This window comes from Penaeus monodon, chromosome 42 (genome assembly GCF_015228065.2).
Source record: "Penaeus monodon isolate SGIC_2016 chromosome 42, NSTDA_Pmon_1, whole genome shotgun sequence".
Classification (NCBI taxonomy): Eukaryota; Metazoa; Arthropoda; class Malacostraca; order Decapoda; family Penaeidae; genus Penaeus; species Penaeus monodon.
In genome coordinates, this window is record NC_051427.1 from 8,007,661 (window position 1) to 8,030,359 (window position 22,699).

At 39.3% G+C, this 22,699-nt stretch overlaps 3 protein-coding genes across 3 annotated transcripts in view; 1 reads left to right on the plus strand and 2 right to left on the minus strand.

Annotated features, from left to right (window-relative positions):
• Window positions 1–9,431, plus strand: part of LOC119599019 — a 23,712-nt gene extending 14,281 nt beyond the window's left edge. Inside the window, exons 5-6 of the mRNA XM_037948759.1 lie at window positions 3,917–4,049; window positions 9,053–9,431. Coding sequence (XP_037804687.1) covers window positions 3,917–4,049; window positions 9,053–9,152 — 233 coding nt within the window. The 3' untranslated portion in view covers window positions 9,153–9,431. The remainder of the gene's footprint in view (window positions 1–3,916; window positions 4,050–9,052) is intronic.
• A 221-nt stretch (window positions 9,432–9,652) lies between these two features.
• Window positions 9,653–16,730, minus strand: LOC119599017 (protein transport protein Sec61 subunit alpha-like 1). Its single transcript, XM_037948754.1, has 10 exons — window positions 16,593–16,730; window positions 15,275–15,408; window positions 12,833–12,994; window positions 12,474–12,683; window positions 12,165–12,329; window positions 11,956–12,054; window positions 11,334–11,474; window positions 10,970–11,221; window positions 10,543–10,711; window positions 9,653–10,358 (listed from the first exon to the last, which is right to left on the minus strand). The coding sequence occupies exons 1-10, from the start codon at window positions 16,597–16,599 to the stop codon at window positions 10,264–10,266; spliced, it is 1,434 nt and encodes a 477-aa protein (XP_037804682.1). The 5' UTR covers window positions 16,600–16,730; the 3' UTR covers window positions 9,653–10,263.
• A 2,002-nt stretch (window positions 16,731–18,732) lies between these two features.
• LOC119599021 (copper transport protein ATOX1-like) lies at window positions 18,733–22,218 on the minus strand. The gene is made up of 3 exons (XM_037948761.1): window positions 22,115–22,218; window positions 19,974–20,049; window positions 18,733–19,773 (listed from the first exon to the last, which is right to left on the minus strand). Exons 1-3 carry the CDS (start codon window positions 22,124–22,126, stop codon window positions 19,637–19,639), a joined length of 225 nt encoding a protein of 74 aa, XP_037804689.1. The 5' UTR covers window positions 22,127–22,218; the 3' UTR covers window positions 18,733–19,636.
• Window positions 22,219–22,699: the final 481 nt, after the last annotated feature.

Below are 22,699 nucleotides of genomic sequence, written 5' to 3' on the forward strand. Positions count from 1 at the left end.
AAAAGAACACTTATTTGGTTACTATAACTATTCAGATTGTATATAGTGTCAGGAGTATTTAGACAGTTATAAGTCAGTGCTAATTATTTTCGTTTGCAAATTAGTGCAATGATATATGTATTCATTTGGCTAGTATATTGCATTGAAAAAAAAAAAAAAAAAAAAAAAAAAAAAAAAAAAAAAAAAAAAAAACCGGGCGGAAGGCAATGCAAACCACCGCTCTAATTGCCAAGAAAATCATGGAACCCATGATCGTCAAGGCCGCGTGGCCGAATGGTTAGAGCTCGGACTCAAGATGTCACGACGTAATCTAAAGTCGGGGGTTCGAGTCACGACGCCGCGTTTTTCCTGGGCAAGGAACTTCACCTCGATTGCCTACCTATCACTGGTGGCAAAGCACCAAGTCAGTGCTGTCCAAGCCGGATAAAAAGAGAAATGATTACTAAAAGGTAACACGGCACTTCGTGGAAAGGATGGCCTACCACGTAACTCCAAGAGCATCACAACGTGAAAACTGCAATTGAGTATCATGCTGTGACCACGGCGGCTCAGACATGAACCTACCGTTAAATGATGATGATATTGCATTGCAGAGATAGGAAGAGGAGGGGGGGCAGGAGATGAGAAAGAGAAGGGAAGGAGGAGAGGACAGGAAATACGAAAGAAGAGATGGGAAGAAGACAGGAGATAAGAAAGAGAAGATAGAAAGGGGACAGGAGATGAGAAGCAGGTGTGGGGTGCCAAAGGTCAAAAGTCGTGGGATTTAAGGCCGGACGACAAGGTGCCTCCCGTTTGGCACCAGACCTTAATACGCTAGACCACTTGTTCCCAATGCCATGGTCGTGATCCAAAGGAATTCTGAGGGTCGCCGGAGCGCCTTAAAAATAAGTAAAAGAATCCAAAGTTAAGGAGTTTCAAGGTAGCCACTTAGAAAACATTTTGTTTTTATAATTTGTTGCAGTGTTTCTGTGGTTATTCCCTAAGTATATTACTCGGTTCTCACACTAGCCATTTCTATATGATTCAGTGCATTAGTTTTAATGAATCACTGAAATTCATCAGCAGATTCTGAGGAGATTTGGTTGCTAACCACTGAAGAAAAACGTTTTTTTTTTGTGACCGGATATGCAAGCAAGAGCTAATGTTTGTTTGACGCGTGTTTTCTTTCCTGCTTCAAATGTATTGAAATTCATTAGGTTAGTAATATAAACTTATATAAACAGAATAACTTAAGCTCACAATTTCCTGCAAGTGTAACTAAAATGAAAATGGTTGGCTTTTACTACATGTTCACACAATTAGGATCGCTAGTCCAGATTAAGGCTGCATTTAGGATCGCAAAGGTTAGGAAACTGTTCTAGACCTGAACTAATTATCATAGTAAAAATTGGTGTTTTCTGTTGCTCGCGAAAATCATACGCTTCCGGAAAATAATTAGGTGTCATTGTCAGATGTTTGTGTATTAGAGTCAGGAATACCAGGAATAGTGCATAGCAGAAATCAGTGATAAAATATAAGTTCCATAAGTTTTAAACAAACCTATACTAACTTTCGTAATTGTTGTCTTGTTATAATTATAGTCAAAGTGATAAACGAATGAATGTTTGGAAAGGGGGGGGAGGAGAGGAATATGGAATAGAAAAGAGAAAAAAAAAGTAGCTGTAGCATGTGAAAGAGATGGAGGGAGATGAACCTGACGTAAGTACATGAAATGAATAATTGGTGAGAAATAGGAGTAATAAGTAAGCGAAGAATAAAAGGGAAAAATGGGGGAATGAAAATGGTTAATGGTTAAAAAAGCAAATAAATGTGCTAGACATCATAGGCCATGTAGTACAATAGGAAAGTCTAGCAGCGAAAATGGTAGAGATCAGGGTACGTCTAAAATTGCACAGCTTTTTAGGATAGTATGGCATTGAAAAGAGTAAAGAGGGTTGAGGGTAAAGAGGAAGAGTAAATGGGGCAAGGCAGGGGAAAGTGGGGGTTAAGAGCGATTACATCAAATGGAAGATACGAGTCTGTGAGAACAGAAACCGCTAATACTTCAGTTGTAGAAGAATTATTATGAAACAATCAGTGCGGGATATTCGTAAAAATCGGTGTCGAAGTAGGAGGGGAAGAATTGTGAAATGAGGGGCCAGGGGGGCGTGTCAGGAGGAATGTCAGGAGGGAGAGGACCCGAGGAAGGGCACTGGTGCGATTGAAGGGAGTCACGTGTGTAGATGAAGCAGGGGAATGAGATGTGCTGGGAGGAATTGGGTGGAAGGGGTGCAGGGGGAACATGAGGATAGAGATAATAGAAGGACGGAGAGATATTGCAGAATGGATGAGATATAGGTACGTTATTTTTGGGTCATTATTAAATAGTTTGTAATGTCCTCAATAGTATCTGAAAGGAGGTTGGTTAGGGGGTCTGAGAAATGAAGTTTTTTTTTGTGAGGAGAAGAGGAGCAAAGGAAAAGGTAGGTTTAGGAGAGGGTGCTGTAGAAGATGGAGTGGAACGTTTAGATTGTCTGCTGTGATAGGTAGAGAAGGGGGAGGGGGAGGGGCAGAAGGACAGGACTGGAAGAGGGAACAAGAGTAAAAAGCTTGTCGGGGTGCTTCCTGCCTGGCTTCGCGCAAAGTGAGGCCAAAGTTTAAATATGAGGACTTTTATCTCGGACTCAGACTATCACGTAGGGCAGCCCTTATAAAATAAATGATGGGAGCCAACACAATTGACACACGTGCCTGACAACGCAGGGCAGTTTGACGATCATGGCAGGTTGGGCACATCTAGGGTAGCGGGATGTGGAGCGACAATGCTTGGCAAGATGGCCTAGACGCCAATAATTCTGACAGTGATGTGGTTAGAACTCTCCGCCAATATAAACATCATGGGTAGGTCATGTCTACAGAATGTAATCCTCGCAATATGGGCATAGGACTTTCGGTGGCCTCGGGGGGGGAGGGAGTAGTGTAGCACTATACTGATACTGCATATGGGCAACGACTCAGACAAGCAGGTCGTTTTCACAATCTAACCCATCCTTGTCGTGTACAGGACAATCAGCCGGTGAGAGGGAAGTAGTTTTGGTACAAGCATTACAGGAGGAGTGAGACTGGCAGAATAGGTTTGTCAGTGAGGTCTGTCTGGGTAGATAATGTTTATGCTTGGTATGCAACTACGACAAGGAGAAGAGAAAAAAATAGTAATAGTACTGGTGAAGCAGGGAAAGCGTAGTAGCATGTGAGGGAGATGAAGGAGAAAGAGATAAACCAAACGAATGTACGTGAAAAGAATAATTTGTGGAAAACAGGTGGAAAACATGCGTGAAAAATAAGAGGAAGGGGAGTGGGGAGTGAGAAAGATAAGGTATAAGACAGTGAAGGAGTTAGGATGTAAACATTAATGATAAGTAAAATGAAAAAAAAATGCATTAGAAAGTAAGTTAAGTGTAAACCGTGAGAAAAAGGGCTGAACTGGGTGGAAAGAAGGGAGAAAGGAGAAAGTAGTAGAAAAGAATGAGGTAGATAAATTAAGAGATACTAAAGAGAGGAGATGAGGGTCATAGGAAATAAAAGACTAGTCAACAGAAAAGTAGTTCAGAGAATAACAAGAAAGAATTGGGGAAGAAAGAGAGGAAACTAAAAATCCATATGGCAGAATAATAGAAATTGGAAAGTAAAAGTAGAGAGAAAAAAATATAAACAAAACTAATATATATATATATATATATATATATATATATATATATATATATATATATATATATATATATATATATATATATATATATATATATAAGTAAACTTTAAGAATACAAGACCAAAAAAGAAATCTATTCATCTTACTTATTAAAACATGAATATTCTCTCTCATTCTTTTTACCTCATTTAGTAGCGATTAATCAAACCAGTCTTTCATGCTCCTCAGGGAAAGGTGTGGAAAAGAACCACACGGCTGCCATGGAGTGGTTCAAGAAGGCCTCGGACCAAGGTCACCCTCACGCCGCCTACAACCTGGCTGTGGGTCATCTTCAAGGCTACAAGATCGGTCTGAAGCCTGGGTGAGTGTCTGCCTTGTAGAAATACGATTGCTTTTACCGTTTGATTAATAAATCATTGTTGTGCTTTCCAGGTTATATTTAAGTTTCAGTTTTGTCCGAGTTGATTCGGTTAGTAAACAGTAACTTCTTGAAAAAAAAATTATTTAAATATCTTGCAATATCTTATTTATTGAAAAATTTCCGCCGCGTTACCATCTAAGGTCATAAACGGCTTATTCAAAATATAGCGATAGTGTGGGGCTTGGTAGAGATTTTTTTTTTTTTTTTTTTTTTTTTTTCATAATGCCATTTCCAGAATGATTAATGGTCAAAACAAATAAATGTGCCAGACATCAGAGGTCACATAGCATCATGATAAGGGTACTGTGGCGAAAGGGTAAAAATGAGTTAACGATTAGGATAAGAAGGGTTGAAGGAGAAGGAAAGAAAAAGAAGAAATGGTTAATGGTTAGAATAAATAAGTGTGCTAGACATCAAAGGTCATATAGCACTATGGTAAAGTGTTGTGGCGAAAAGGGTGGAAATGAGTTAACGATCAAGATAAGATGTGTTAGACGTCATAGGTTGTAGAACGCTGTAAGATAGAACGGATTTGTAAAAGAGAAAGGGGTTAAAGATTAGGAGTAAGCAGATCAATGTTAGTTGGTGTCTGAGGAAGGGAGAGTAGCACTGCATGAGGAAAAATACAAAAGAGCCGTTATGAAACAATCAAAAGGTATTGCGGTTAGAAATGGTAGTTGTAGAAGTAGGAGACTAATCCAGAGAATGGAACAGGGGAGCAGAGGAAGGTGGTGAAGTATCGGAAAGAATATCAGGAGGGGAGGGATATGGAGAAAGACATGTTGTGACATAAGGGAGTCACGTGAGCATCCAGGTGGGAGTGGTAAGGAAAGGGAAGGAAGAGGGAATGGTGATGCACATGGAGGAGGAGAGGATGGGGAGATTTTTGAGAGTGGGAGGGGGAACTTGAGGAGGATGGATGGATAGCGGCAAATACTTTGAATGTAGAACGAATAAGAATAAAGGAATTGAAGGGTGGATGGAGGAATTGAGCATTCTCTTGGGTCATGTTTGAGAGGTTTTAGAGGTCTTCAAGAGTTTCTGGAGGGGAGTTGAGTGGGAAAGTCTGAGAAACAAAGGTTTCTTACATGGAGGAGAAGAGGGAATAGATATCCGCGGAGCAGAGATAAGGTGGGTGTAGGAGAGTATGTGGTAGGAGAAAATGGGGTGGAATGTTTAGATTGCCTGGTGCGACAGGTAGAGTGAGGAGGAGGAGGGGAAGGCACCGGGGAAGTGGTAGATAGGGAAGTATCTGGATTTAGACTGGAAAAAAGGAGTTTGACTGGGGAAGAGAGGGAGTGGAGATAAGATGGTTCAGGTAAAGGGAAAAGATACTGTGGGTGATGATGCTGCGACTACTTGAGAAGATGGGAGGGGAGGGGAGCGGAGCGAAGTAGATTTGGAGTAGGTAGAAAGAGAAAAACTTGCTTCTTGTCTAGTCTAGAGTAAGACCTAGTTTGAAAATGTGGACTGCTACCTCAGATTTGAGCTTGTGTGCAGGGCAGATCCTATAAAACATATTATGGCAGCCACCACTGATGGCACACGTGTGCCATCAGAGCAATTTGAACGCTGATGACCAGGTTGGGCACATAGAGGGCAGTCTGGATTTATTTATTTACTTATTGAAACATTTCTGCCGCGTCAACTCTAAGGTCATTCATTAGCGCCGCATTCAAAATATAGCAATAGTGTGGATTGGAGCGAAACCCCTAGGCAAGATTATTTTTGGTTCAATAAGCTGATGTCTGAATTTCCAAAATGAGTGGAAGAACAAATAAATGTGACAGATATCAAAGGTCAAACAGCATTGTGATAAAGTACTGTGGCGAAAAGGGCAAAAATAGATAAACGATTAGACGGGGATGAAGAAAAGATCATGCACAATTAGTCGAGGCGAAGGCCGAGTTCTAAGCCAAGGGCGATCCCCTACATTGGGCCTCAGTCCCGCCTCCTAAGCCCCCACCACGACATATGGTTAATGGTCAAAAGCAAGATAAATGTGCTAGACATCTAAGGTCATGTAGCACTATAGTTAATGTTAGGGAAGGGTGGTTGAGTTAGTGATAAGTTGTCTAAGCTGGGCAAAGGAATTAGTGAGTAAGGATGTCTGATAGGTTGGGAGGTCGGTGAAGGGAGGATAGGTGGGGGAAAGCAGAGGTAAGTATGGACGAGACAAAGGGAATGTGGGGAAGAGACAAAATGATAATTGGGGATTGGTATTGGAGGATGTGTAAGAAAGGTCTCTTGAAGGCATACAATATAAGAGGAAAGGATATGACGAAGGTCAGGCCTGTGGGAGCGGAAATTGCGAATATTCCAATGAAGGATAGTTATACTTTAGTGATATAGATTGTAGTACGTGTTGGTGATTTTGAGGGGGAAGCAGCTAGAGGGTGGGATAAGGAGTGAGAGGTCTGAGATGGGATAGGTGTGGGAGTTGGTGTTCTACTAGGAGGGGTATTAGGAGATGGAGGGTCTGAGGAAGGGGATGGTTAATGGTTAATGGTTAAAAGCAAGATAATTGTGCTAGACATCTAAGGTCATGTAGCACTATAGTTAATGTTAGGGAAGGGTGGTTGAGTTAGTGATTAGTTGTCTAAGCTGGGCAAAGGAATTGGTGAGTGAAAGGGTTAGGGTCGGGTATGGTAAGGAGTTAGATTAGATGAAGAATATGTATGCGTTTGAGGAAAGAGAATAGGTTGTTGAAGCAAAAAGTGTGGGATTCTGTAAGGATGTCTGATAGGTTGGGAGGTCGGTGAAGGGGGGAAAGCAGAGGTACGAGTTGTTTCAAAACGTGGGCACGGCAGTAGGATGTGTGGGATTGGAGTGTCTGGTGGTGTGTATTGACTTTATGAGAGTTAATGAGTTACATAAGGGATTCACGTGCGTAAGGAGGGAGTGGAAGGGATAGAGGGGATGGTGGGAGGGTTAATGTGGGCGGGGTTGGGGTTGGGGGGGTGGGCTGTGTTGGGAGGGGGTAGGAGGATAGGGTGTAGGGGGGATATCATTAGGAGGAGGATGGATATCAGCAGTTACTTGGAGTGTGGAAGGAGCAGGAGTTGTAAGATTTGGAGGTTGAGTGTCAGTTTTCATTAGGTAATCTTGAATATTTTCAATGGCTTCTTCTTCTGAGTTGGTCGGGAGTTTTGGGGATAAAGGATTTCTCGTGAGGGGGGGAAGAGAGGACTGGTGTCTCAAGCATAGGAGCAAAGGAAGGTGGAGGTGATTGTGTGGTAGGGGAAGAGGGGGTGGAACGTTTGTTCTGTCTGTTACGGGTAGTGCGAGGAAGGTGTTGGGATTGTAATGGTGATTGAAGTATCTGTAGTAGAGATTGGAGTGTCTGGATTTAGGATGGCAAAAGAGTTTGACTGGGGAAGGTAGGAGGTAGAAGAGGGGGGGTTAGATGTAGGGGGGGTGGGTTTAGGAGAATTGGTAGAATGAGCAGTATTACTGGAGTAAGGAGTAAGAGAGAAACCACGTCGACGTGCTTCTTGTCTGGCTTCACGTAGTGTGAGTCCAAGTTTGAATCTGAGAGTTGCTACCTCAGACTCAAATTTATAGGTGGAACAACCCCTATAAAATACATTATGGGGGCCGCCACAGTTGGCACATGTGCGTGACTGTGCAGGGCAGTTAGATCGGGTATGGCCAGGTTGGGCACAAGTGGGCATCTGGCTGTGGAACGGCAATGTTTGGCTGGGTGTCCTAGACGCCAACAATTTTGGCACTGACGTGGAGGGGGTTGGTATGGACGAACAGGGAGGGATTCTCCTCCTATGTAGACGTTAAAGGGAAGGTCATGCCTACAGAAGGTAATTTTGGCTATGTTAGTGGGTTTCTTTCGATGACCTCTGGGGGGAATGGAGTAGCATTGTACTGATGTTGCATCATAGTCTGTGAGACAGGCAAGTAGATCATCTCCACAATCTGACCAATCTTTGTCATAGACTGGGCAATTTGCTGGGGAGATTGAAACTGTTCCGGTGCAAGTATTGAGGGTTGGATGGGGTTCTGCAAGGATGGGGTTACCATATAGGTCTGTTAGTTTTGTTAATGCTATAGCTTGGTTTTCGGATGTTACTGTGACAAGACGGGAGCGGTCGGGTCGTCTACGGAAAGAGACTTTCCCTACTTGTTTTTGGAGACATTGTTGGAAGAGAAGGGTGTTGTCAGAGTAGGGAGCTGTGGGAGGGATCACGAAAAATCGGTCCCATTTGGCTGCGCTGAAGAGGGTATTCAAAATTGTTGTAGAGATAGGGGTGGTCGAAGGGCGGGGGCGCGACGAAGATGGAGTAGTGTTGAGGGAGGTAGTGTTATGGGGAGGTGGGCAATAAGGCTGTAAGGTATTAATAAGGGAGGATGGGGTGGTTGATGTTGGAGGTTGCTGGGAGAGTGGAAATGTTCCTTAAGGGTTGATTGTTGGCTACTGTACTAGTAGGTATTGATGAGGGGGTAGTTATTGCAGTCTACGGAGCCGTGGTCAAAGGAGAGCCTGGGGTCAGGGAATCGGGTGGGTTTACGTCGTTGGGGCTATTTGATAAAGGGGCAAGCCTCATTGCCCCTAATAGTGGGGATAAGTTTTCATTACTGGCCATGGTAAGCCTGGATTATGTTGGGGATAAAAACAGTCCACCCCTCAGGGTCCCCTTGAGGGGTAAGGGCTAGATAACTAAATCAGGGGAATACCGTGCCCATGGGTCCCTCAGGCCGTTCAGGACTGGCACAAAGTCAGCCTGTGTTGGGAGGATAGGGTGTAGGGGGGATATCGTTAGGAGGATGAATATCAGCAGTTACTTGGAGTGTGGAAGGAGCAGGAGTTGTAAGATTTGGAGGTTGAGTGTCCCCACCACGACAAAACGAGCAAGGGACTGGGGGAGGGAGAATCTTGAAAAAACTTTAAATTAAAAAATCTTAGAATAACCTGTCATCTTAAATTTCAGAGATGCGCACGAGCTCATAAAGCAAGCTGCAGCAAAAGGAGTTCCAGAGGCGATAGACGTCTTGGACAAGGTGTGCTCTCGTGGGCACTGTGATGCATAAAGTTAACCGATTCCAGTCATTTTTTTCAGTAGTGTAAAAACAGCCAGTTATTCAATTCCTAATTTACCTGCTATTTGTTGTTTGTAATTTAAACCATCTCCTCCAGGAATTTAAGTAATAAAAGAAATTGTTGCAGTACTCAAATGTCTTAACATAGTCCAGTTTGATACTGGATTCACAACTATTTGTGAATCAAGCTTTTGTTTGGTGTCAAGTATGATAGATAATGTCTATATATATTTTTGCAAAGCTGGCTAGTACAATAAATATTAAAACTAATAATTGTTTTACTTCCTTTTATTTGGTGTCCCTAACCCATTAATGTGGCAGAGAACAAAGATTACTTTTACTAACTTTACAAATCCCCTGAAATTTAAGCATTTCATGAATCAGAATTACTTTTCAAGAGTCTAATACCAGTGTGCATCAACCAAGATTTCAAATGTGATTATTACAGCAACTAAGAATAATCACCTTGCATAAAAGGAGACAAAAACAAATTTACAAATTTCCATTTTTATGTAATTACAATATCCTTCTTATATGTAAAAAGTAGAAACATTTGCACATTTCATTTATACAATATTTCTCACTCGCATCCCAGCCTCTCACTCAACGGAGAGCACCAACCGGCAGCACAGAAAGGCATCTTGGAGCAGTAAATGCACTTTTCACCTCCACTGTGATGCCAGACACACACACAACTAGGTCTCTTTCCAAACTGGAAGGCGGACTCCCATCATAAGTAAACATTTGCAAAAACTTTAACAAAGAAAGTAGGCCAAGAGATCCTAGAGATGAACCGACTCTCCACTGTAAATATCAAACTTGTACAACGCCCCACAATGTGTGGGGTGGGGAGGTAGGGGCTAGTGGGGGAAAATAAATTAAATCCACTTACACAGTGAAAATTCCAATAATAACAAAAAAAAAAGTATTACATTACTTTCAATCTTTTGACGAGTTTCCACACAAACTGTGCTGCTTGAAATGATGCTCAAAATATCACAAAATTACCAACACTTCGACATTTAACATTGTTGGCATGCCTGTGTGGGGGTTAATCTCTTCAAATTTGGTTGTTATAATTACTGGTCCTTGGACAACTATCTTAGAAGAGAAGCGTGCTCATTCCTCCCATGTCACTCTGTTCTTTAACGAAGATTTCGAAGTACTGATAGATGATTGTGACAGCCAAAAGAATACCTGAAATACAACACAGAATTACAATTATTTTTGAATATGATTTTCTTTTTTTTAACTACTTATGCATCATTTGGATTAAAAAATATAATAATAATAAAATCATTAATAACAACAACTTTGGAACTACTGTATATCAAACATCAAAATGCATTTCTTTCCATTTTCATTAAATTCCCTGACTCACCTGTGCCCGAGCCAATAGCTCCCAGGAAATCTGCCAACACAGAAAGAGCACCAATGCAGAGACCACCAAATGCAGCAGCAGTGGGAATGTAACGGTTAAGTTCGTGGATCATGGACTTCTCACGGTGGCCACGCATGACCATCTGCTGCTCCTTCAGCTGCTTGGCAACCTTGGTGCACAAATAAATAGGCATAAGTATCTTTCACACCTTTATCAGATCAAAAGTGAAGACCTGAAGAACCAGTATATAGAATGAAGAGACTGCAAAACAGGACAAAACTACCAAGTTTGCTCATTCATTATTCAAAACACTAAGTAATTTTTTAATGATATCCTTTTACCTCTCGTGACAAGTATATACATTAAAGATATGCATACACAAAAAATCAAGATAAAACAAAAAATTCTTGGGAGAGGCAAAACTTACATCCTTGGCTGATGAGCCAGACACATCAATCCAGGTCTTGGAGAAGAAGGCACAGGAGCCCAACATGAAGGCAATGTAAATGATGGCATGGAAGGGATCTTCCAGAATGTGGCCGAAGGACTCTGGTGGCGACATGTAATAACAAAGCCCACCAATTGGGTAGGAAGTGCGTCCTGGGCCTCCTGATCCAACATCAGACCACGTTCCCAAAAGACCGACAAAGAAGTTGCCTGGGAATTTGTTGGCCAACATCTGTAGAACAGGAAGTTGAAGAGCTTTTAGAAAATCAGACGGTTTTGCAATTTGTAAGACAGGAAAATACTTATATAGGCATATACTACCTACACTTTCAGTTCACACTGACCTGAGCAATGATGTAAAGGTTGGAGACAAGAGCAGACTGGAGGATGATGGGAATGTTTGAAGTGTAGAACAGCTTGATGGGGTAAGAGGAATACTGGCCACGGTAACGAGCAGACTTGATGGGAAGGTCCACGCGGAAGCCCTGTGGGAAAATGGCTTTGTTAGACCAGTCAACTACTGGCAGAGATGAGAATTCAAGAACAGGTATTTGCTAAAGATTCCACAAAACCTCTAACTTACTCTGCAGGTTGCACTCTGGTGTAAAATTTTGAATAAAATTTGTGCCCATAATTCATATATTCTAAAAATTACCTGATTGATTATTGGTCTTTCTGTACATCTTTACCTATTCTCATTTGAAACATGGTTTCCAAGAAGGAAAGTAATGTGTAAAGATAGTCGATACAACAATATATTTTAATGGTGATATTCCTACCTCAGATGCTAAAGATGAAGTCACATCATAGAATAGTATTCCAAAGTATATATTGTGGGAGGTAAATGAACTTTCTGCAGTTTCTCAAAATAAATCAAAATATTTAAAACCTTGATTACTTTTTCTTTGGGGAGATGGGGGTATTAAAATATTAATTTATCTGTTGTCTACTGATAACTAATCATACCTGGAAGTATATCACAATTGCAAAGATGAGAACAGTAGCCAGAAGATTAGTCAAGTTGGGGAGGTTCTGGCGGTAGAAAGCCTCACGGAGAGCTCGGACCTGTTGGAAATCAAACATGTTATAACTTGGATCTTCAATATTTCATAATTAAATAAAATTTAACTTGAGATTCCAATATAGAAAGCCAGTAACATAGCATGTTGGCATACCTTGTCTTGCCTAGTTGCCAGCAAGTGGAACAGAGCAATGATTGCACCCTCAAATTCAGTGCCACGCCCAGTGTTGACGGTGGCAGGGGAGAAGGCCTTCCAGACAATGGTCTCGCAAATGTTTGTGGCAATGAAGAGGGAGATACCAGAACCAAGACCATAGCCCTGAAAGGTTAAAATAATAATTTAAAATCCAACACAAGATAAATATTTATGAAGTCAGTAATAATTCACATATATATTTCTGTCAAAGTTATAGATGTCTGTAATCCACAACATTAAAATCTACATCATGAAAGAGTCACCCACCTTCTGCAGGAGTTCATCAAGCAGCAACACAATGAGGCCAGCAACAAACAGCTGAATGATGATGAGGAGGCAGACACCAGCACCAAGGTCTGAGGGATCACCATACATGCCAGTCATTACATAAAGAATTGCCTGGCCCACAGTGATCATCATTCCAAAGAGCTTCTGTGCTCCATTGAACAAAGCTCTGTCCTTTGGAGTGTCCCCAACCTAGAAAAGGAAAGAAATAATTAGGATTCCCTATACATTCTTCAAGTATTATCCTAGGAATTTTTGGCATCTATGATTCTTCAGAAGGCTTCCCTTCAGGAAACCAGAATACAAATCTTGAGACTTAACAGATCAGTCAAAGCACTCACCTCAATGAGCTTTGCACCAGCCAGGAGCTGCATGATAAGACTGGATGTGACAATGGGCGAGATACCCAACTCCATGAGTGTTCCCCTGTTACTGGCCAAGATCACACGGATCCAGTAGAAAGGATCAGCCGAGTCCGAGCTCATGATACCAAACAAAGGAATCTGGAAACAAAGGAGACATTAATCTTCCTCAATGTGATTATGAAAAGCCTAGAATGGTGTATCACTACAAAAAAGGCCTAAAGCTGCCTTAAACAAGTTAACAAACCTAAAAGCTAGTTACAGCTCATGAGATAAACTGAAAAAACTGAGCCACTTGATCAATTCACTAAAAAACTCAATCAAACATCAATTAAAAATAAAGTCAAAACAATAATTTGCAGTCAGAGACTTGACATGGCAGTACACAAGATGCCATGTAAATATGACTCATAAATTACAGATGCTACAGCTATCCGAGAATCATCATGTTACAAGTAACTGATACAAGGGACTCAAATTTTATCTATCCTCCATAATCATTCCTGCATCTGCCATCCTGTGTGGCTAAAGACACATGAATCATTTCCTTGATTTGATTATCAAGGACCTTCAGACCTTCCTCCTATGTCATGTAGATGAAAATATGATATGAATTTGAAGGTTCTTTAGTAAAATTCATTCACAAAAAATGACAAACCATAGAAAGCAAATAAGCCAGATTATTATATCAACTTTGTTTTTCACTCATTTAAGTATGTAAAGGACTGGCTAAAACTAGAAACTCAAAGGTTCTGCAGCTATCAGTCACAGGCACAAATTTCTTTGCAGGTAACTATTTGAGGGAGAAAGCAAATGCACATGTTCAAAAGCTATGTTCCTGATCTACCAATAACAAAAAGACAGGAAATGGGATCACACATGCAAGATAAATCTATCCAGCAGAACTATTTTTAATATTTATAAGAAAAAATTCCTGAATAAATTCAATGCATTGAATGAAAGTCCTAAATACTTTACAATTTACATGAGAAGTTGAATACAAAGTGACAAATGAAAAAATGTAAAGACTTGGTATTCATCATATTATGGATACCTCATACTGCCAAACAACGGTGTCAATTCTCACTTGTATTATCACCAAGTGAGAAAGGTGGTCAGTAATAGTTACACCAATATCCACTTTTACATAACCTATGAAGTTGGAAAACTACATACAGCAAGGAAGCTCTATATTTAGGAAGAAAAAAAGGGGTTGGGTAAATATTATAAGGACACCTGCACATCCAACAAAGGGCAACTCCACATATGTTCTACAGACAACTTGCAGACACTCCTAGTGATTTCAGTCAAATGAGGAACAAACTATTTTGCCAGAATATACACACACGGGCTTTACTAGCCTTGACCAGAGCACAAAGCACAGGGGTTAAAGGAATCACTTAACCCATTGGTGTCTGTACTTTTGTTTTATAAATTTTGCTTAAACAGATGGCTCCATAACTGCAAGGAGTCAATAAGTAGGCCATATGTGACCACTTGATTTACCAATTGTTTGAATTGTCATGATTTCTTTTTATTTATTAACCTAAAGCTGCCGGGTGGTTTCCTAATGCTAAAGCCCTTTCTCCCAGGCTGTATTTACTGTGGCCCAGGCCCCACTGCCAGGGGATTGTGTCAGCACCATAGCATGTGCAGCATGACCATACATGCCCCCAGAAAACAGGACCAGTGCCCCATGGCACGCATGCACATGCCACCTGGAATATAGTCCATGCATGCCATGGCATGTACATACATGCCACCCAGTGGCAAAGGGTTAAAGTTTTAAAGAAACTTATCACTACTAACATTAGGATTATTATAATCACTACTAACATTAGGATTATTATAAAGTTATTAAAGTACTAATAGCTATATTAACAAAAATCCTTTCGAAAAATCAATTAAAGTTTTAAACTGGTGAGATGGATTACTTGGTGACTTGGCTCTTGTGGAGCTATTTACATGTAAACAAAAACTTAAATCACAATGGACAAAGTATGTACCTGCATACCATCCCAGCTTCAACAGGTTGTTGATATTCCACTATCACACTGGGAGTTCGATTATAAGCCATCCATACCAGATCAAAGTTAAATCCTGATTTTGTTCGAGCATAGCCAACAGCTCTTTTATGTGAAAAAGGTCATTTTGAGAGAGAAAGCCAAAGTGCTCTCAACATTTACCAGAAACTATCATACGTGCATTTATTACCATATGGACCGTATGAACCTTAATGGATAAATTCCCTATTCACTCTTAATACCAGAACCAACGCCTATGAGCTGCAAAACTATGGTTAGTAATCTGTACATACACATCATATGGTCCCTCCAAGTACCCCCATATCTTTAATAAAAAAAAAAAAAAAAAAACTCCAAAATATGTATATTCAGCAAAAAAAAAAATCTAAGAACTTACCTGGCAACAGACAAGGAAGATGAAGAGCGTGATGGCAGTCCATAGCACTTTCTCCCTGAACTGGACCTTCCGCTCGGGCTTCTGAATCTCCGGGAGGACCGCGCAGAACGGTTTTATCACCTCAAGGAACTTGACTGCGAGGGGAGAGAGGAGGGATGAAGGAGGTTAGTTACTGCTGCTGTTCTCTGTGATGGGGTAGGGGGGGGGGGGGGCAGGAAATGCAGAAGAGAAGAGGAGGTGAAGGAGAAAGAATGATGATTAGCAATGTGGAGAAAAGAGAGACAAGATGGATGGAGGAGAAGGAAACAGCCAGAGAATGAGGTAGAGGAGGTGCGGAGAGGAAAGGATGAATATGAGGAGGAGGGAAGAGAAAAAAAAAATGAAGCTGAAGAAAAGGGAAAAAAAATGAATAAGAGGTAGAGGAGAAAGACAAGAGGAAAAAGAGAATGCAAATGGGGAGAAGAGATTGTGGTGGAAGGGAAGGGGAGGGGAAAAAATAAGAGAAAATGAAAAGAACAAGAGCAGATGGATGGGAGAAGAGATGGTTAGAAAGATAGAGAGGAAAACAGGGCAACTAAATATGGAACAGAGGCAAAGAAGAGAAGAGAAAGTGAAGCCTGATCTTTTGGGATCAGCAGAAAAGGCAAATGAAGAATAAAAGGGTGAAAACAAAAGAGAGGGGGGGGGGAACAAAAGCACTAAAGAAACTGAGAAAAATGCTTTATTCTGGAAATAAACAAAACTATAATTTTACAAATTCTTAAAGATATCGACACTGCAATGCCATGAATGCTTTAGATCACTTAAATGTGGATTTGGACCATTTTCAGCAAAGAGAAAGTGGGAATTCCCGAGAACAGACGGTGCACAGTACTGGAACATGTTTCTGTTAAATAGGCCTTTTCGGTTACTTAAACACCATTTTCATTATCTCCGCTTTAACATAATGACATAAAAAACGCCAGAAGGGATATGAACATTATGGAATATGTGGATTTTGAAAGGAAATGGACAAGGAATTGATTTGCGAGATTTGGTCCCTCAAGGATGATTTATCGGCCTTGTAACCAGTTATCAGCAATATTCCGTATTCGTTAGCAGTCAGTGGACAGAAATGATGCGATTTCGGCTCATTTCCCGACTAAATTGTCAGCGTCAGGCGGACGAGTTTCAAAATAGGGGTCAGCCGACTCCATTCGAGAAAAAAACGAGCCAGGACTACGGCCCAAATCACGAAACTACGGGCCTTCCGCGGATCTGAAACACACCTAAATACAAGCTAGAGGCTAATTCCACAAAATGCCATTGATAAACTTACTCCCCATGGTGGCTGATGTTGACGGAAGAAGGGCCGAACAGGATATAACGTCCACCAGTGATGCGGTCTCGCTTGACACTGAACGCGACGTGTCAGAGCTTCCCCAACCCGCCGCGAGAGGGCCGCAGTGACGTCACCTCCGCACCGCCATCGTGACGCTTGTTGGTCCTGTGGTGCCGCTTTTCCTGAGGTCGTGAATAAATATTTCCCGGATGATATTATGGTTTCATTATTCAGGCTTATGTGTCTTTGAGAATTAGTTTAGGTTATATTAAGGTACCTTTTTTTCTTATTCTGTTGCCGTTTATTGCTCTTTGTTGGATCATATATGATGGTGTGGCACCATCGGAAAACCCGCCAATCAGCTGGGATTTAAAGGGAAAGATCAAACATGTGCCAACACTGCAGTGTTGAGTACGAGAATAAAAAATGCAATTACCTACATATACATAAACCTTATATTTACAATAGAAGACAGACAGTCAGACAGACAAGCAAAAAGATGAGCAGGGTAATGGAAAGAAGAAAGAGGGAAGGGACAGAGACAAACAAACATGTAGAACTAACTGTAAGGAGGAAGTGGGAGAGAGAAAAAGAAAAAAAAGGAATGGGGAGGAAGAAAATAAGAGAGCGAAACTTTAAGAACACCTCTAGAAAGAGAAGATAGAAAGACAGGAGTGACAGAGAGGGGAAGGGGGATATATAGGGAGAGAAAACAAACAGATAAGAGAAACATATGGATGGGAAAAACAAGAGGGAAAGGAGGAAATGAGATAGAAGAGAAAGATGAAACAAAAGAGGGAGAAAACGAAGACAAAAAATAAGAGGGGCATATGGTTAGTAAGAAAAGGAAACGGGGAAAAGAAGGGAGAGAAATAGAGATAACTTAGAGATTAGTCATTTGCATGTTTGTCCAGCAGTTTTGTTTGTATAAGAACCAAATAATGTAACAGATAATTAAATTAATGTCCGTAATGTGCCTTCATTCACACGCATAAATTATATTTGGTTATCTACTTATGTGTATTGATACTTTCTATGTTTAGACTCCCTTTAGAAATGTTTTCAATCCATGCTGTTTCTTTCTTTTATTTCTAAGTAAGTTACATATTGGCATTTGGCTGGATAATAAAGAGGACACCAACATGCCTTTGGTTTTACAAAGCTTTCTTTATGTATACTATTTAGTTACTATAAAGAACTATTTTTTCTGTTGTGTTCACTACAGCTGTATTTTTAATTATCTTGGGAAAGATCTACCTGATTAAAATAAATAAATAAATAGTATGAAAGATCATGGAGAATAAACCTACATGTTTCAGAAGCAACCTGTAGATTTTTGTAACTTCTAAGATGTCTGCATTTTGAGTTATGCATTGAAGAGGCATTATTGTTTTCATTTTTTTTCTCACCTTTTATTAATCTAATATCTGTTTTATAGTAATAACAGAATGTTTACCTTATTTTCCACCTTCTTTAAATAAAAGGTAGCCAATTATATTATGGATTTGTCTTAAGTTTCAAGGTAAAAGAAAAAAAAATACATATGCAAAAATGACAACTGAATTCTAAGATTTAATAGTAGTATAATAACATTACAGTGCCTGCATTCCCAATTTGAATTACACACTTTATTCTCACATCAAAATTCTAGTAAAGTTGGCTACACACTCCTGCCTCCCTATTGACCTCCATCCATAGGTCTCCTCAAGCCCTGGTCATCCATAGGTGTTTCCTTATTCATGGTCTGTTTCCTTTAGTATTCAAGTGTCTTTTCCTATACATTTTGCTAAGCTGTGAGGAAATGTGAGGATGGAAATGATAAACAAAAAAGGAATACAAGTGAAGAAATATTAAATTAAAAATTTTCTTTGCATATTGTTCTATGTCATTTCATAAAAGTATGCATGCCTCTACTTCAAAATTGTATGTAGCTATCCTCCTTTCTTTTAATGACAGCAAAAGCACTAGCAACTTTTATCATCAGATGCAGCAGGTCAGTTCTGATAACTATTAAAAACCTACTAACATGAAGGTTGATGTACTTATTCTAGTTGGTAAATAATAAGGCAGGTTAAGATTTCAGTAATACTTTAATAGGTTTCTTGGTCTTTGGGAAGGAATATGACAAACAAAAATATTATATTCTAAGTCACTTTATTTTGTTCTCACCCCACAAAAGAAACAAAACTTACACAAAGCACATTTTTTTTTAAAGGTTCAGCATAAATAACCAATGGTGAATCACATGACAAATGGCTCAAAGCCATTAAACCACAAATATCTGGAATCCCTAGAAAGTACTTCCTTGAAAAAATACAAACTTAAGGCAGCTGGAATTATGAATCGGAAGCCTATAAGCACTTATGTTTTTTTTGTGTTTTTTTTATATGTGCACATATATATAAGCATGCAAGTTTCTTATCTCTCATCTCTTACAAAGAGACAGATCTTTTCCTTCTCTCATCTTTATGCTAATTATTGTCATGGCAGGTATATAAGACACTGATAAACTGTGATTCTTAAGAGAAATAACAGTGTACCATCAAACAGCATTACGCTTATCCTGAAAGCCCATGAGCTTCTTACAGTATTTAAACATATTACAACCTTTCAGTTACACAATGATATTCCACTGACTTAATGGATCACAATATGTAAGCTTGATCCCCCCCCCCCCAGAAACTCTGAATAATTAATTTCACACCTTTCATCTTTATTATATTATCTTAAATCCAATAGCTGTCAAAAAAATGCTGCCCTAAATTTAAGACTGCCCCACACAAACAGACATGTTGAAAATACAGAAGCATACAGTAAGTTCAACATCCTTTGGTCTTAAAAACTTTGAACATAATGTTAGCAAAATTTGATCTCTATTTCTATCTAATCTAAGTTTTTCAGAACTCAAAAACCTTATACAATGCCCAATAGTTCTTTGGAAAAATACCACAAAATAACATATTCATTATATAGTATATATAATGTTCTAATCACCATCAGCTGCCACAGCTAGAAACTGACAATCTGTCACATGTTGCAAGTTAGGCAGCTTTCCCTCCAAGATATGTGACATCTTTTCCAGTCTTTTTTAAGGTTTCAAGAAGCTCATCTGAGGAGAGAGTGCTGGTCACAATAACCTTCTTGGTTTCAAGGTTAATGTCAACATTGGAGACTTTATCTGAAAAGATGATTGGATCAATAAATATATGAAATATGCTTTATATCATGAACAATCAAATATCCTATTTCATTCTATATATCACTAAAAACTGTATCATTCCTAAAACAAAATTACTGTTACAATAGACCTTATTTTGGTCTCTTGTACTTTATATGTTTCCTTTATGAAATGCAATCCTTTAAGCAAGGTGGACATACCTCCAAGTTTTCCTAGGACCCTCTTAGCTGCACCTGAGCAACCTTCACAGGTCATCTCAACAGTGAATTCATGTTTCTGAAACAGTGTTGATGAAGTAAGAAAAGGAAAAATACATATATTCTTCTCTGTGGAACCTTCAAAAGAATAAAATATCAATATACTAATCACTCCGCAGAACTGTAAAAATATACATATATCAACATTACATTTTATAAAAAGGAGCAAAATGGGCTAAGGCTATGACTACACAAAAAATGATAAGATGGTACACTCTCCCAATAATATTAAAAGCTAAATACTTACATCTGTGAATATCCTTTCTAGGAAAATCTGGTCCTACTTTCAAGGTTTACAATGTAAATTTTGTTTGTGGTTTTAAGAGGTTACCAAGTAATACCAACAATATAATGACCCACTAAACTTTGCCAAACTCTACTTTGATTTTACCATTACATCACCCAAAAGGGCTTTTTCCTTTACTTATAATATCAAAGTCAAATATAACTGAACTGTCTTTTGTTACTCTGGACTGCTGAGAATATATATATTGGTAGTGACTGAAAGGGGAAATAGTATTATTTCTATATATGAGTTTCTCTATTAACTGAGGCTGCAAGTACTTATTTCCTGAAAATATATGTTCAAGCATCTCTATGTCTCATGAAAAGATACTAACAATATAAGTATTAACAAGACTTCATCTTAGGCATTTTCATACTTAGAATAAGTTTAGTGACAACTGTGGCCCTAATTGTTGAGAAGGAATAGTAGCAGGCATACTGAAGGGTAAAACATAATGTAAAAATATGAACCACGGGAGAAAGCAGAAACTGTAAATCATGAGCTAAAACATCCCTTGACCAACAGCAACCCCAAGCCAGTGTTCCAGCTTAAAGTGGAGGACTGACCACATACATGCATCAGAAGAGGTTCACTTCTAACACCCTTGCTGACAAACATTCATCTTGATATGCTTGTGAAAGGAGGACATAAGTGGATGCCTGTCAACCAAGCAAAGGCTAAGAGGCATGGTAGACTATGCCTCTTGTTACAGCATAGGTAAATAGGTTGGACATCTATCTAATAATCTTCAGTAGTTTCTGATATTGATGTTGTTTACTTAGCAATTTACATAGTACAACACATATACTTCCCTTACTAAACAGGAATGCCATAACAAGCCACTCAGTTGGGATTACAGACTAACAACTGTTTGAGTGAGAAATTCATCGCATACTTTTACCCTGCTCTTTATGTTCTTTGCTGTGGCAGAAAGGATTTCTTAGGAAATGCGAGGCTGCTTTTTTCAATGAATGCAGCTTAGTGCCACTCAAGTGAATAACTGTCTAATACACAGAACTCAGAGCATGATCGACTACTTATAAAGCGATTGGATGTCAGCTTGGGGGGACAGATTTGGATTACATGATTCGATATAAAACTGCCATAAGCGGATTATGCCATCTCCCATCGTACTACAAGTGAACAGCTACAAGTGAACACCACTTTCCTAGCAATCCAAAAGGTCTATTGTATTGATGATACTATCAGTACAGAACTACTTGCAAAAACATTAAAGACATGACATAGTCTGCTCAATAATTCAATAAATCAATAGCACTTGCTCACTGGATTCGACTGGATTCTTTGGGATGTCTCAAAGCTTTATCTGGACAGTATATATATCACAAGCAATTCATCATTACTAAAAAATGGTCGCTATAAGGGACACAGATTTCAAAGTATGTATGTGCCAACAAGTAAATATATGAAAAATATGCCTACATCATACGCAACAAAACATACAAATATGGAATAAATTATAATATACAACGAAACTGATTCACAGCGAGTTCCATATATGAATCTCCTAAAATAGAAAAAAAAAGGAAATATACATGTAAGTGTGTATATATACATATAAATATACATGTGTGTGTGCTTGTATGTATACATGTGTGTGCTTCTATGTATCCATATATGTAAAATCTCATTAAAGAAAAAAAAAAAAGTCGAAATTCATCAAACATAAACATCTAATCCATCTCATCAACTACAGCAACATACATAACAGACTTAACATATCACACCAGTCATATCGTTCTTTTGCCAAAAATGTGGATTAAATCTTAATACTAACCACGAGAGACATAGCTACGAGTAATGCTGCCGCCAAGCACCGCGATAAGCGTTATCTTGACACAATTTCGGATGGCTCTCTCGGGGACTCCGGCGTTCGAGTATGGTTATTATTTTTTTTTTTTTTAACCAAATTTCAGTCTCGATAAGGAGGCTTATTCTCTACTTGCATTAATGTCGTGATGTTCAAATTGATATAGGATTGTAGAACTTTATTTAGTGTTCAGATTGGTTTGTCGATCTGGATAATTTAGGTTCTTTTGTTGCTCAATATGATATTATACTTAATAAAATATTAATTTATCTATTCTAAATGTATCAAGATAAGAAAAATAAAGTTTTTGACACTGTTTTATCATCCAAGAAATTATTATATCAATTCGAATGCACTCCAAACAACGCATGCGCAGAGAGGAACTGTGACGTCACAAGAGTTGTAAACAAAACGTCAGGGAGAATCAGAGGTGAGGCTACCTATTTGATCTCTATGCCATCCGTTAGCCTCAATTTCTACATTTCTTTGTCTCTATTATGATTATGAATACCATTGCGTCCTTCATGTGTTTGGTTGTGGAGGAATTTCGTG

Excerpts from the sequence above, each read along its gene's own strand:
- LOC119599021 (XM_037948761.1), bottom strand. Across the intron at positions 19,774-19,973 it reads GGTCCTAGGAAAACTTGGAG|ATAAAGTCTCCAATGTTGAC; the intron begins GTATGTCCACCT and ends TCATCTTTTCAG.
- LOC119599017 (XM_037948754.1), bottom strand. Across the intron at positions 12,330-12,473 it reads TTGATGAACTCCTGCAGAAG|GGCTATGGTCTTGGTTCTGG; the intron begins GTGGGTGACTCT and ends TTAACCTTTCAG. Across the intron at positions 10,712-10,969 it reads CTGGCTCATCAGCCAAGGAT|GTTGCCAAGCAGCTGAAGGA; the intron begins GTAAGTTTTGCC and ends TTGTGCACCAAG.